This window comes from Talpa occidentalis, unplaced genomic scaffold, assembly GCF_014898055.3.
Source record: "Talpa occidentalis isolate TD23 unplaced genomic scaffold, MPIMG_talOcc4v2.1 talOcc4.5, whole genome shotgun sequence".
NCBI lineage: Eukaryota > Metazoa > Chordata > Mammalia > Eulipotyphla > Talpidae > Talpa > Talpa occidentalis.
In genome coordinates this window covers 7,709,661-7,723,008 of record NW_023604861.1, presented here as the reverse complement: position 1 = coordinate 7,723,008, position 13,348 = coordinate 7,709,661, and the positions used below count along the sequence as shown (strand labels likewise).

The following is a 13,348-nucleotide window of genomic DNA, read 5'->3' as shown; positions in this document are numbered from 1 at the left end:
CCCAGCCTTGTACACACCTGTTCCAGCTCTGCAAATTTATCCAGCAAAAATGGCCTCTTATCTAAATTAATGGTTCCTTCATTACTAGCAAGGCTGAGCTTTTTTCCCACCATTTTTTGGCTAACTCTCTTCCTTTCTTTGAGGAACTACCTATAAAGGTCCTTTCCAATTTTTCTGCTGGAATGTTTTTTTTAAGATTTTTTTACGCATACAAGAACAGGGGCACAGGCCATAGGTGCGGGGGTAAGAGGATTCACCAGAGACAGAGTGTGGAGCAACACAGGCAGACTGACTGAAATGCACTGCTGAGGGGAGCAGCAGGAAGACAGGAGAGGTCTGCTGCGCCATGTGGGTCAGCTCTCTGGCTGGGGATCGAACTCATGCTATAGAGGCTGCAGATAGCTTGATAGTGCTGACACTTAATCCCTTTGTGCCACCAGGGAGGCCCCTCTACTGGAATTTTTTAAATTGATTTATAAGAACTTCAATACTTTAAAAGCTTATCACAGTGTTGGAGACAGAGACACACAGAGGACACATAGAGATCACAAAGAGAACACAGAGGACACAAAGAGAACATAGAGGTGCTGGTGACATAGAGGAGACATTGAGTGGTCACAGGGGAGGCAGGAGGGGATGAGGACACGTGGTCTGAGGCCAAGCGTGCAGGTCCAGACCCAGGCCTTCCACTGACAGATGTGTGACCTGGCGTGGCTTCGTGTCCAGTGTGGAAAAGTCCTAACACATGTCCCGGGACACAGTCGGCGCTGATAAAAGCTGGCTCCAGGTACATTTAGTTAAGATATTCAACCTTCCCCTTTATTAACATAATAAGAGGTTACATGGAAAGCACTTACTATTAAGTACTTTACAACACTATTTAATCTTTATTTTTAAACCTAAGATAATAATACCTAACAATCCCAATAGTCAGAGGAACAAATTGAGACTTTTGGGGAAACCATTTGCTCCAAATCCTCAGTGTCTCAGTGGCCCTCCCAAGCCCAGGTCAAACTGGTTTTCTCCTTCCATGCTTTCAAAAAGCTTCTCCTCCCTTACTTGATTATTCACCTGTGATCTATGCTGTTTTTTTAATTTTGTATGTCACTCTTATATTTCGTTACAATTTAGGTGATACAAACTGAGGTGAGAGAATGAGGATCCCCCACTGATTTTTACCAGCACCATTTACTACCTGGCATACCCACCACACTGGATGCTACTCACTCACCTCCTCCCCCAAATGCTTACACACAGGAAGGTCTGTTTCTGGGTTTTCTCTTCCAGGCCACAGACTTCTCCTGACATCAGGCCTGCATGACACAAAACTGGCACCTTATTTACCCCCAAGAGTACACGTACAGGAAGCTCTTTCTAAGAAGCAGCTGTTCATGAGCTGGTTGGAAGCTCTTTTCCCAAATAGGTTTCCAAAAGACAAGAAAAAATCTATTTTATGATGTGTTCTCAGCCAATCATTTAAATTGTTCCCAAATTTAGCAACTGGATTTCTCAAAACTTCTCCTCCTAAAACGTGCCCCTTTGCCCACGCTGCTCTGCAGCTGCTTGGCCCACCCAGGCATTCCAAGCGATGTGCTCAATCTCTCTTGCTTTTCTGGAAAAATCGCTTATCTCTGCATCTTCCAGGTCCAATGCAATGCCTCATACCACTTTTCTCAAGTACACCAGTTCCTGTTAGTTCATCTTCATCAAGCCTCTGAACTCAGCATTTGACCCCTTAAAGATGCTTCTCTTGGGCCTCCCTGGTGGCGCAAGGGGTTGAGCACCGCACTATGAAGCAGTCCTAAGCCTCTTCGGCAAGAGTTCAATCCCTGGCTGGCCAGGGAGCAGCCCACATGGCGCAGCAGACCTCTCCTGTCTCGCCCATTGCTCCCCTCAGCAGTGTATTTCAGTCAGTCTGCCTGTTCTGTTCCCCGCTCCATCTCTGGTGGATCCTCTCACCCTCCCACCCCGCCCCGCATCTCTGGCCTGTTCCCCAACTCTTGTATGCATAAATAAATAAATCTTTAAAAAAAAAAAAAAAAAGATGTTTCTCTTAAGGTTACGTAGACACATGTTCGTTTTGGACCATGCGCCAGAAACTTATGCATTGGTTGCAAAACACAATGCCACTTCAATTTAAAAAAAAAAAAAAAAAACTAACAATTAAATAAATGTGTTCCTTTGTACAGTTATGCACCTTGTTGTACACGACTAGCCGGTCCACTGTTCAGCACACACGCCCCTTGGGCAAGGCCTGCTCTGCCGTGACAAAAATGTAAAGATTTCACATTTCCCTCCCTCCCGTCCTGTTCAAATTCAAGGTATTACTAATAGCCTCCTGTCTCCTGATACTCAAATGGACTTGAAACCAAAGAACTCGGACCTGAACCTGCGGCGGATTATCTAGTTGTGGACGGGCCTCCACCCCGCTTCCTGTTCTTCGGGCCACTTCTGTTTGTGAGGACTCCGCCATCGGGTGGAGAGAGACAGTGAGGGCAAGCTCAGGCTAGTTTGGTTGCTGATTTTCTAACGTATCTGATCTGAAATTACAGCCAAAATGAGCTTTTACGTTTCCCGGGGATTTCAAAGGACACCACCCCTGGGGACTGGCATCCCCTCTTGGTGGGGCCGGAACTGGGAGGGTGAGGAAGGTACTAGAGGCAAGTACTCGGGAGGACTGCATCCCACCCCCTCTGTTCCTCCTCCTCCAGCAACACAAACCATAGCAGTTTCATTTCATGCCTGTTGCTAGGTCTCCAAGGAGAGTGCAAAGGGGCGGGGCCAGGGGCTTGACCTCCAAGTAGAGTTTAAGGCTGAACACACTGAGAGAAGATCAAGAAGGAAGGCGGCAGCCAGAAGACGGGCGTCACCCCTCAAAGGCACAGCACAGCCAGCAAACCCACGGGAGGGCCCGGACAGGGTTCGCACAAATGGCCCGGGGAAAAGGTACGTTCAGCCCCTGTGGCACACTCTCAGATCTAGGCCATGGCGGTGCTACCTCTCCGACATCCCAGTGACCCAAAGTAAAATTCCTTCCGAAGCCCCCAAAGCAAACACAACTCAACCCTGCTCGAGGAATGAGTTCGCGTTTTCCTTCTGCAAGGCGCGTATTTAGCCCTCCCGACTAACCTAAATCACGAAAAGTTGTACCTGCTGTTGTGAGGCTTATTTTCTTCTCACCATAAATTACTTTTCCTTCACTAAGGAGCATGACTGGTAACACCTCCACACTCTTATCACAGCAGTTTAGGATCAGGGAAGGTGAGCAACAGCCCACGGAGACTTAAGTAGAGGCTAGAACAACAGAGGCAGGCACAAGTGGCTTCGCCTAGTTGCTCATTTAACCCCCCCCAATGATGCTATCAGGTAATTCTGAATATTATCTCCTCTCTGCAAGTGAGAACACGAGGCACAGCGAGGTTAAGTCACTTGTCCAAGACTGCACAGCTGGCAGAGGGCAGCGCTGGGGTCACAGCCCAGGTGTTCTGACTGCAGTGAACTCAGAACTCCTAAACCTCTAGGATTAACACCTGGGACCTCTGACCCCACCTGGGACCTCTGACCCCAGAGGCTTAGTTAGGGAAATCTCCATTAAAGGGGGCGGTACCCTGTTCCCCCACACGCTTAATGAGGGGGCGGAGCTGAGAGGCCTGGTGAAGCTTCTGATATATACAGGGAACTCAGGAAGTACCTAGGGGAGAGCTCCTGCTTCTGCACCTGGACTAGAACTCTGGTACTGCTGGGAAGGAGACACAGAAGGAGATGCGTGGAGAGACCTGCAGAGAAACTTGAAAGACTTGTGGGTGAGACACATGGAAGGGTAACACTGGCAGCCCTCAATTTGATTTTGCGCCTTTCATCCCAGACTTGCCTGGTTCTTCTTGCCCCGCTTCCTAGGGTTCGCCACCAGAGGTGCCTTAGATGCTTGGCAAAGCAGCCATGTTTGGCAGATCCAGTTGACTGGGCATTTGCCCTCGAGGGGGTGGGTAATGTGGGGTGTTTTAATGGGAAACTAATTCTATCACTGTTCTTTCACACTAGACGTCTGCCCTGCCTTTATATGAACGGATGGCTGGACCCCTTCAGAGAATGCAAGTTTGGGGGCCCCAGGGGGCCCCTCAGTCATGCACTAACAGTTTCTCTCCATCATGAATAATTCTAAGGTTCAGGAAAGAGCAAACCACATTTGAAAAGGCCCACAAACCTTGTCTGGATCCTAATGAGGGCAAACTACCAATCAAACATGGTTTTTCCCAAGTTTCCCCAAAATGGGAATTCTGAATATTATATCAATACATTATCAAGAAGTTTATCATAACAGCATTATGGTTAGCTAAGAAAATATCCTTGTTAAAAAAAAATACATAGTACAAGTACAGGAGTTGACATGATGGGAGGCCTAAAACTCAATCACACAAAAAAAGGAAAAAGGAGACAGTGAAAGGAACTTTGGCAAAATCTTGACAATGACTGAATCTGGATAAAGGCTTAGACGGGTTCATTTTACTACTCTACACTTTTGTATGCTTATTTTAAAGCTCTTCAAACAAATCAATACTAAATCACTTTTAAAGGCCAGCAAACCCAAGCCTATGAAAAATGGAGCTAATGAACAATGAAAAACATATGAGCATCCCTTGCTTTACACTTTACCATTTGTTTGTTTCATGGCGGCCTTTATTGCCCACTGGACTATTTGTGTTTTTTCTGATCTCGGTAGTGGCCACTCATCAATACTCAAAGCGTGGGAAGAGCTAGTTAAGTCCATACCCTGTTGGTTCTTCCTTGTAATCTATCTGCAGACTTGCTTTTGCACTCAGCTAGTGAAGCACAGATGATGCTGGAGGTACTGGATTAGCACCAGCCTGCGCGTCAGAGCAGTGAGATGCTGCCAGGCAAGCTGGGTCACCTCCTGCAAGGATCAGGGGAACCTTCCTAGGAGTAGAAGTAAACTGAACCAGAACCTGTAGGGCAGATGCACCTGCTGTGGCTTCCTGGCAGACTGTGGGGAGCAGCAAGAGGAAGCAGGCGGTGGCCGAGTACCTGGCAAGAGGGGAGGAGGGTGAGTTGACAGGTAATTTTTAGCATCTGTGAGCTGTCCCAAATTTCTCCTCTTGCACTGCAAAACTATTGCAATTCATTTCCCATGCAGCCCCGGAGCCTCTCACACTCCCAAGTGGGTCCACCTGCTTTCCGCTTTCATCAGACAACTGAAAAGAGACACCAGCCAGGCGCCCGGCTGTGTTCATGCTTAAAGGTGTCCAGGGAATCCAGAGGGACTGTGAAAAGTGTCATGACACAAGACAGCAGAACTACACCACAGTCAGGCCATCCTCGGCCAGGAAGGCCAGCTACTAGAGGTCCGTTGTGATCAGTGGGGTTGCCTATGTAGGTATGTCTGTGCTCAACCTAGTGGCTATGACACCAGGGCCTCCGCTTCAGTCTGCCCACCAGTATTCTCGAAAAGATGGCACCGTCATGTTTTATTTACCCTTCTTTGGCCTTAAATCCCTGATCTGGACAGCAGCCCTGGTGAACAGAAAAGATGCCACAGATGTTGCAGGCTTAATCCTTGACGCACACACAAGTTAAAGGTCAAGAAGGTGCACGAGTCCTCTTAGGCCAGGGCAAGGGAAGTTCGTTTGGGTTTTGGACCAGATGGTCAGGTTCCTGTGTGCTCCCAATTCCTAGCCTACTCCTTACCATTAGCCAATCAACTTCAGCAAAAGAGAAAAAAAATCCTTGCTGATTACAGATCGACTGATGGAGTTGGGGAACCTGGAATGAGCTGGCAGAGCTGGCAAGTAGGAGAAGAGTCACACTGTGCAAGCTGGGTATGGAAATCAGCAAAGCTTCACTTGCAGTCTTCACAAACGTCATCCGTGTATTCCTGTGACTGCTCAGGAAGCACCTCCATCTACCACCAAAAAGATGCCCAGCGCCAGGGGGATGGCCCTCCCCCAACAGTGCCCCCACCCCTCATCACAACGCCACAAAGCTGGGGAAACCACTTCCAAAGCGGATCCTATTGCATGGTCCCAAATGTCACCCACCCACAAACAAGCCCCGTGTAATAAAAACAAAAGCCAGCGAGGAGGCACGGAGCAGCTAAAAGTTTCCAGCTGCGCGCAGAGCACCCTACAGCTCCCGCCACGTTCCTCTCCCGCACGACCCACAGGCTGCGCTTCCAAACACCACGGCACCAGCGCGGGCAGCGGAAAAGTTGATTTAAAACTCCATCCGCCTCCCACCCGAGGGCCTGTGCTCTAAAGGTGTTCTTCCCTGACCGGCGTCCTCTCGGGCTGCTCCTGCACTTCCAGCCCGCGCACTTCATGGTAATTTGCAGCAGTGCAGAAATTACCAAGGGCGCCCGTCAGGCCCCGTAACCTTCCATAAGAGGCCAAAGCTCTGGGTGCCAGCTCCGCGGTGAGGGTGGAAGACCGGGCCGAACCCCCTGGCTTCGGGGGCTCAGCCCACCTGAGGGATCCGCTGGGTCACTTCCACCCCGCGTTCCGGGCTGCAAGAGGAGGCCCTCGCCGCCGCTGCCCCGCGCCCTTCCCGGCCACAGGTGCCAAGCCCCTCCAGAATTCTAGGGGGGAAAGAGTTATTTCCCAGGGGGCAGAGAGGTAACCCGGGAAGGAGGCGCCGAGGGCGCGGAGGGAGGTGGCCATCCAGCTCCGAGGGCATTTCCCGGGAGAGAAGGGGCGGCCGTGAGGAGAGGGTCCCCGCGCGCCCGCAGGGTGGGGTCTGGGAGTTGCTGCCCCTCCGGGACCTGCCTTCCTCCCCTCGGCCAGCCCCGCCGCTCCAGGCCGCAGGCCCCGGCGACTTGGGGCGCCCGAGGAGCCGCCCGCGCCCGCGCCCGCACTCACCAGCAGCACCGAGCCGCGCACCACCTCGGACACGCTCTGCCGCAGCTCGGCCGCCGTGCCCGGCTTGCTCAGCGCCCGCGTGAACTTGCGAGTCTCCGCCGCGGCGGGGGGCAGCGGCGGCTGCGACATCCCCGCGCCGCGCGCTTCCGCGCTCCGGCCGGGCCGCGCCGCCGCCAGGTGCGCCCTGGGCGCCCGCGCGCCCCCTGCGCCCCCTGCGCCCCGCGCGCCCCGCGCCCCGCTCCCCGCGCGCCCGGGCCGCGCCCGCCGCGCCTGTCACGCCCCGAGGCGCCCCCGGAGGCGTCCGCTGCCCCCCGCGCTCGCAGCCGCGCCCGGGCTCGCTGGCGGCGGCCGTGCGTGTGGCGGCGGCCGCGGCTCCCCCATGCCAGCAGCCTCCCCGCCGGCCGCTCGCCGGGCCGCCTCCTCGGGGCGGGGTGTCCGGCGCGGGGCGGGGCGGGGCGGGGCGGGGCGGGGCGGGCGCGCGGGGAGGGGCCGGCGGGCGACGGGCCCGGCAGGTCCGCCCGACCCGGCCGGGGGCGCGCGGGTGCCGGCGGGGAGGCAGCGGCCGTGCGTCGCGCGCGGGGCCCCGGCCCGGCCGGTGGAGGCTCGGGGGCGCCTCCGCTCGGGCCGGACCGCCCGTCCGAGGACCCCAGCGAGGGCTGAGCAGGGGGGCGGACCACCGGGGGGAGGGGTTCGGGTGCCGGGTCCTGCCCGCGGGGCCCTCGGCGCTCGGGGACCTCGAGGCCCCCGGCCGGATCGGGGCTCGGCGGCATCGCGCTCCCCGCCCTGGGGGCGCGCGGCACCCCTGCGGGACGGTTTTCGGGAAGGCGGCCCTGGGCCGACGCCGGGGCTTCTCGGCCGCGGGCACCGTCGGGCACCCGGAGGCGGCGGGCGAGGGGGGCACCCGGAGGCGGACGGCCAGGCTGACGGGCCCGGGAGTCGCGCAGCCCCGGCCCGCGGGAGCCCTGCCGCGTCGCCCCGGGCGCGGGGAAACTGGGGCGCCTCGCCCGTCCCCGCTGCGAGCGGGGCACGGGGCGCTCCGGACGCGCCTCGGGGCCCCCAGCCGGCCGCCGCCCCACTGGGGCAGGGCGGGGCGCAGCGCGGGGCTCGGGAAGCGCTGGGGCCCGGCCTGCGCCCCGGCGACAGCCCCGCGCCGAGGCGCCTTCTCCCCCCCCCGCGGGCTCCCCGGCTTTCCGGCCCCCAAGGTGCCCGCCGCCCAGTCTCCGCGTCCCCCTCTTTTGCTAGGAAACCCCGAGTCGCCCCCACCGGGGCGGGGAGGGCCGGTTGCGCGGGGCGCACGGCGCATGCTCGGCGGTTCGGGTCTGGGCGGGTGCTGGGGGGCGGGGACCCCGCTTAAGGGAGGCGCTGCTGACTGGCCCGTGCGTGCAGGCCGCACCCGTCGCCCGGTGATTGACAGCCCCTACCTGCCCGGGAGGCTTCCGGGCGCTGGGTGCGAACCTCGGCCTCAGGGGATCCCGGCTGCACCTCCTCCCAAGTGCCCTGAGGTGTCATAGATCCCCCAAGCTCCCCAGCCCCCCGGGATGCCAAACTCTGGCCCAAGTGGACTCTGCAGTGGCAGGGAGTGTCATGGCGGGAGAGGGCACAGGGCAGGTTTCTCTGTGATCTGAGCACACAGGTGAAGGAGCCCTGGCGCCCTCGGTGGCTTCTGCAGACTTTTGCTGGGATTTGCCAGGTACGCGGCAGGCAGGGGCGCGGGGGGGGGGGGGGGGGGGGGGGGGCCGGAGGCTGGCGGTCCTCCTAGACCCTGCGAAGCTTCACTTTCCCGGGCTCCCCGGCCTTCACGCGTGGCCTTTGCTCCTCTTTCGCTCTGGTCCTCGCTGCTTCTGCTGGCTCCGGTGACGCCGCCCGTATACACCCCGTCTCTCAGCCCAGGGGAATCCCATCCACTCATGCCCACACCCCACTCCAGGTGCCGCCATCAGGCATGCATTGGGGACCACACGGTCCATCATCAGTCCGAATGGCGGGAGGGCAGAAAAGCCTGATACTTTTTCACTTACCCTGCAGGAATGTACCAAACTGACCCCGAAAGCCGGACACCACCGACCTGCACTCATGGGCAGGTCTGCCCCCCGCACTGGGGGTCAGGCAGGCAGTGGGCACGCAGGGAATGTTCGCTCGACCGGATTGTTGGCCTAGTGGGTTAGACGCGTGATGCGGCACTGACTGAGCCTGACTGGCATGAAGCTGAACAAAACAAGTAAGGTGTGATGATCAAAGCAATCACACACCACGCTGTTTCCTCTTCTGAGAAACGAGGCAATGTCTAAGCACCAATAGGGCCATGACAGGGTAGGGCGGGCGCAGGGTAGGGCAGGCGCAGGGCCTCCTCCGCATGAAGGGCAGGTGAGCTAGGGCTGTTCCCTAAGACCAAACACGTGGGGCATTTACACCTCTGACGACTGGGCTGGTACCTGAAGGAGATGCTAGTTTGAGAATCCTAAATTAATATTCCCCTCTGAGCTTCTGACTAGCAGCCTCTGCATAGACTGTTACCTCCACTCTCTGATCTGAAAGGCAATTTTTTTTTTATTTGAAAACCGCAAAAGCACACAAGACTGTGGTTTTCTTTTCTCTTTTTGTTTTAAGAATTACACTAACAAAGAGTCTGTAAAGTGAAAAGTTCCTCATACCATCCACACGTCTACCATTCCTAATCACTGCACTTGCTGACTCATGTCCTGGAATAGGCAGGTTTTCACTTCGGAAGCCCAGAATGATGTGTCCTGTGCTTACAGGACTCACTGACAGCATCCAACCAAGTGCAAGTTCAGAGGAGACAGGAGATGCCCCAGTCCAGGAAGGTGGATTCTCTAGCTACCCACGGCTGTGGCTGTGCTTCCTGGTGAGCTGTTGGTCAGGAATGGCGACACTTGTCAGGTTTGCGTTTGAGCAGAAACTTGGTTCTTACTATTATGGGTTGAATTTTGTGTCCCCAAAAGATAACTGAATTCCTAATCCTGGCATCAGTGCAGTGACCTTATTTGCAAATAGGGTCTTTGCAGACTCCATCAAGTTAAGATGGAGTCAGGCTAGACCCGGTGTAGCTGGTGGCCTTTTGAGACACAGACACACAGGGAGAAGCCCCACCCCACCCCCACCTCCAGCCCCTGGATAAGGCAGAGATTAGACTGATGCATTTGCAAGCCAAGGAAAACCAAGGATTCCTGTGAACCACCAAAAGCTGGATGAGTTTGGAGAAAGCTTGGCTCTATTGATTTCAGACTTTGAGGCCCCAGAACTGCGAGAGAATAAATTCTGCTGTACTAAGCTATCCAGTGGTGGTGTTTTGTTATAGCAGCCCTTGGAAACTAACACTTACCCAAAGGCTATATATTTTTAATCCCCACCAATGAGCCCAGAATTGTGTGAGTTCTTGCATCAACTGGAGAGAAGTCCAATTTAAAGAGAGAAGCCTCAGCTCTAGGTGGGGGGTAGCCTCCGGGCGGGCTGACATTTGGCCCCACCAGGATGGGTGTGTTTAAGGAGTGGTGTTAGATACACCCACCTACTTTAGCTTGAGGAAGTAAGCCTGTCTTTATTTTTACCTAAGCTACAGGTAGAAAGGTTTCCTTTCTGCTGAGAATGATACCAGGAACAGTGGAAATGAAATATAATTGCAGGCAGTATTAATAATTTGCATACAAATGACTGTACTCCACCCAAATATTTATAATTCAAGCATTTCCATAGTTTAATGATAACCTCCTCTTGCATCATTTCCTTGGTAGGTTTGCTTTAGCATTTGAATGGGCCTTAATGACACATAATTAATTTAAAACCTTTTCCAAGTAAAGCTTGAAAGAACAGATTTGTTTTTAATATAAATAAAAAGTAACCTGTAAAGAGTAACAAGTCCTGTGGGACCTAGGCAAGTGTGGAGGAGACTTTCATTCAATAGTACCTCCTTGCATTGACTGAATTTTTTAAAATAAGTATATATTCTATTTTTTCCTATGAAAGGTGAACACTTTATTTTACAAAAAAAAAAAGCTGAACTCTGTGGTATACAATTCTTTACTAGAAATAAAAATTTATAATAAAGTTCTGAAGCTTCTTAAAATCATCTAATTATTAATAGAATAGACTGGGTTTTTTGTTGTGATAAAATATACATAATATAAGATTTATTGGGCCTCCCCTGGTGGTGCAGCAGTTGAGCACTGGGCTGCGAAGCTGCCCACAGCCTCTGCAGTGCCGGTTCAATCCCCAGCCACTGGCGAGGGTCCCACATGGCGCGACAGACGTCTCCGGCCACGCCCGCTGCTCCCCTCAGCAGTGTATTTCCTCAGTCTGCCTGTTCTGTTCCCCACTTGACTCTGGTGAATTCTCTCACCCTCCCACGCTTCTGACTGTACCCAGTGCTTGTATAAATAAATAATTAATTAATTAATTAAAAAAAAAAAAAAGATTTATTACTTTAACTTTTGAAAGAGTTGTTAAATGTAAAGTTCAGTGGCATTAAGTATTCATGCTATTGTGCAAGCACCACCAACATCCATCTCCAAAACTTTCCATTATCCCAGACTGAAACTCTGTCCCCATTAAACACTAACTCCCTATTCCTCCCACCCCCAGACCCTGTCTCTATTAATTTGACTGCTCTAGGTACATCATTTAGGGGGAATCATACAATATTATCCTTTTATGTGTAGCCTATTTCACTAAGCGTGTGTCAAATTTCCTTTTTTAAGGCTGAATGATAGTCCATTGCATGAACATACCACATAGTTTATCCATTCACCTAAGGATCCACCTACACCTTTTGGCTATTGTGCATAATGCTGCTGTGAATGTGGGTTTACAAATGTCAGTTAGGGTCTCTGTTTTCAATTTTACCTAGAAGTAGAATTGCCAGATATTATGGTAATTTTGTTTAACTTTTTGAAGAATCACCACACTGTACTTCATTCTTTAAATTTTTCTTACAATGCTTGTTTGTAACATTGGCTGATCAATTTTAGAAAATGAGCTCTTAAAAATTCTACTCAGTAACTTAAATAGAAGACATTACCCTTCAAAGGAAGAGCATCCGGGACAAGGTATGCAATTAACCTAACACCTAAGGTACAGATACCACTTAGGGTTAATGGTACTGAAGAAATGTGATCCTCTCTCTAGCTTCTGTTTTATCAGGAGAGATTTCTAAGGGAGATGAAATAGGAGGCCTTTAAAGATGGTTGAGATCAGGGTTTCTCAGACTTTCTTCTGCATATAAATCACCTGGGGGATCATGTTAAAACTCAGGTTCTGATTCAGGAGATCAGATCTGGTGCCCAAGATCCCACAGTTTGACATACCAGGCCTGGAAAGTCAAACTCCTTGCGCAGCAGATGCTGCTGATCTACACACAGCTTCTTGTGAATAGTGAGCTTTTATTTTTTTTAAGCATCTATTTATTTATTTGTTTGTTTTTAAGATTTATTTATTTATTTATACAAGCACTGGGTACAGTCAGAAGCGCAGAAGGGTGAGAGAATTCACCAGAGACAGAGCAGAGAGCAGAATAGACAGACTGACAAAATACAATGCTGAGGGGAGCAGCAGGCGGCAGGAGAGGTCTGCGCACCATGTGGGACCCTGGCCCGGGGTCCCACCCTACCGGGGATCGAACTGGTGCTGCAGAGGCTGTGGGCAGCTTCGCAACCCAGCGTTCAACCACTGTGCCACCGGGGAGGCCCAATATTGAGCTTTTAGACTTCTGTTTCCAGAGGAATGGCAAGCATCAGACCCTTGAAATTCTCCAGCCAACTTTTTTTGAATATTTTTATTGCAGTAACATTAGTTTAAATTGTTTCAGGTGTGCATCATTATAAATGACATCTGTATAGACTACACTGGTCACCACCAAAGTCTAGTTGCATCCACCACCATACATTGGACCCTCTGCCCAATATGTGTCCCCTCCTCTTCTCTCCTCTGGTCATCCCCATCATGTTCTTATAATCCAAGACTTTATTGTTGTTGTTTACAATGAGTGAATTCTACATGAGTGAATTCACATGGTATTTGTGTCTCTCCAGCTGCTTTTAAATTTTTTTTTAAGATTTATTTATTTTTATACAAGAACCAGGGTATAGGCCAGATGCACGGGAGGGTGAGAGGATTCACCAGAGACAGAGCGGGGAACAGAACAGGCAGACTGACGAAATACATTGCTGAGGGGAGCAGCGGGCGAGACAGGAGAGATCTGCTGCACCTGCTTTTAATTTTTCTAACTTTTTTTTTTTTTTTTTTAAGAACTGGCGTATAGGCCAGAGGTGTGGGAGGTGAGAGGATTCAGGAAAAAAACAGGCAGATAGACTGAAGTACACTGCTGAGGGGAGCAGCGGGCGAGACAGGAGAGGTTGGCTGCATTATGTGGGTTGCTCCCTGGCCTTCCGGGCATCGAACTTGCTCTGCAGAGGCTGTGGGCAGCTTCACAGTGCTGCGCCTAACCCCTTGCGCCACCAGGGAGGCCC

General features: G+C 52.5%; 1 protein-coding gene across 3 annotated transcripts in view; it reads right to left on the bottom strand.

Annotated features, from left to right (window-relative positions):
- The window catches only part of DOCK9 (dedicator of cytokinesis 9), a 236,581-nt gene extending 229,578 nt beyond the window's left edge, over positions 1–7,003 (bottom strand). For all 3 annotated transcript variants that reach the window (XM_054701555.1, XM_054701556.1, XM_054701557.1), the window contains exon 1: positions 6,870–7,003. In XM_054701555.1, coding sequence (XP_054557530.1) covers positions 6,870–6,998 — 129 coding nt within the window. In that variant the 5' untranslated portion in view covers positions 6,999–7,003. The remainder of the gene's footprint in view (positions 1–6,869) is intronic.
- Between the last annotated feature and the right edge of the window lie 6,345 nt (positions 7,004–13,348).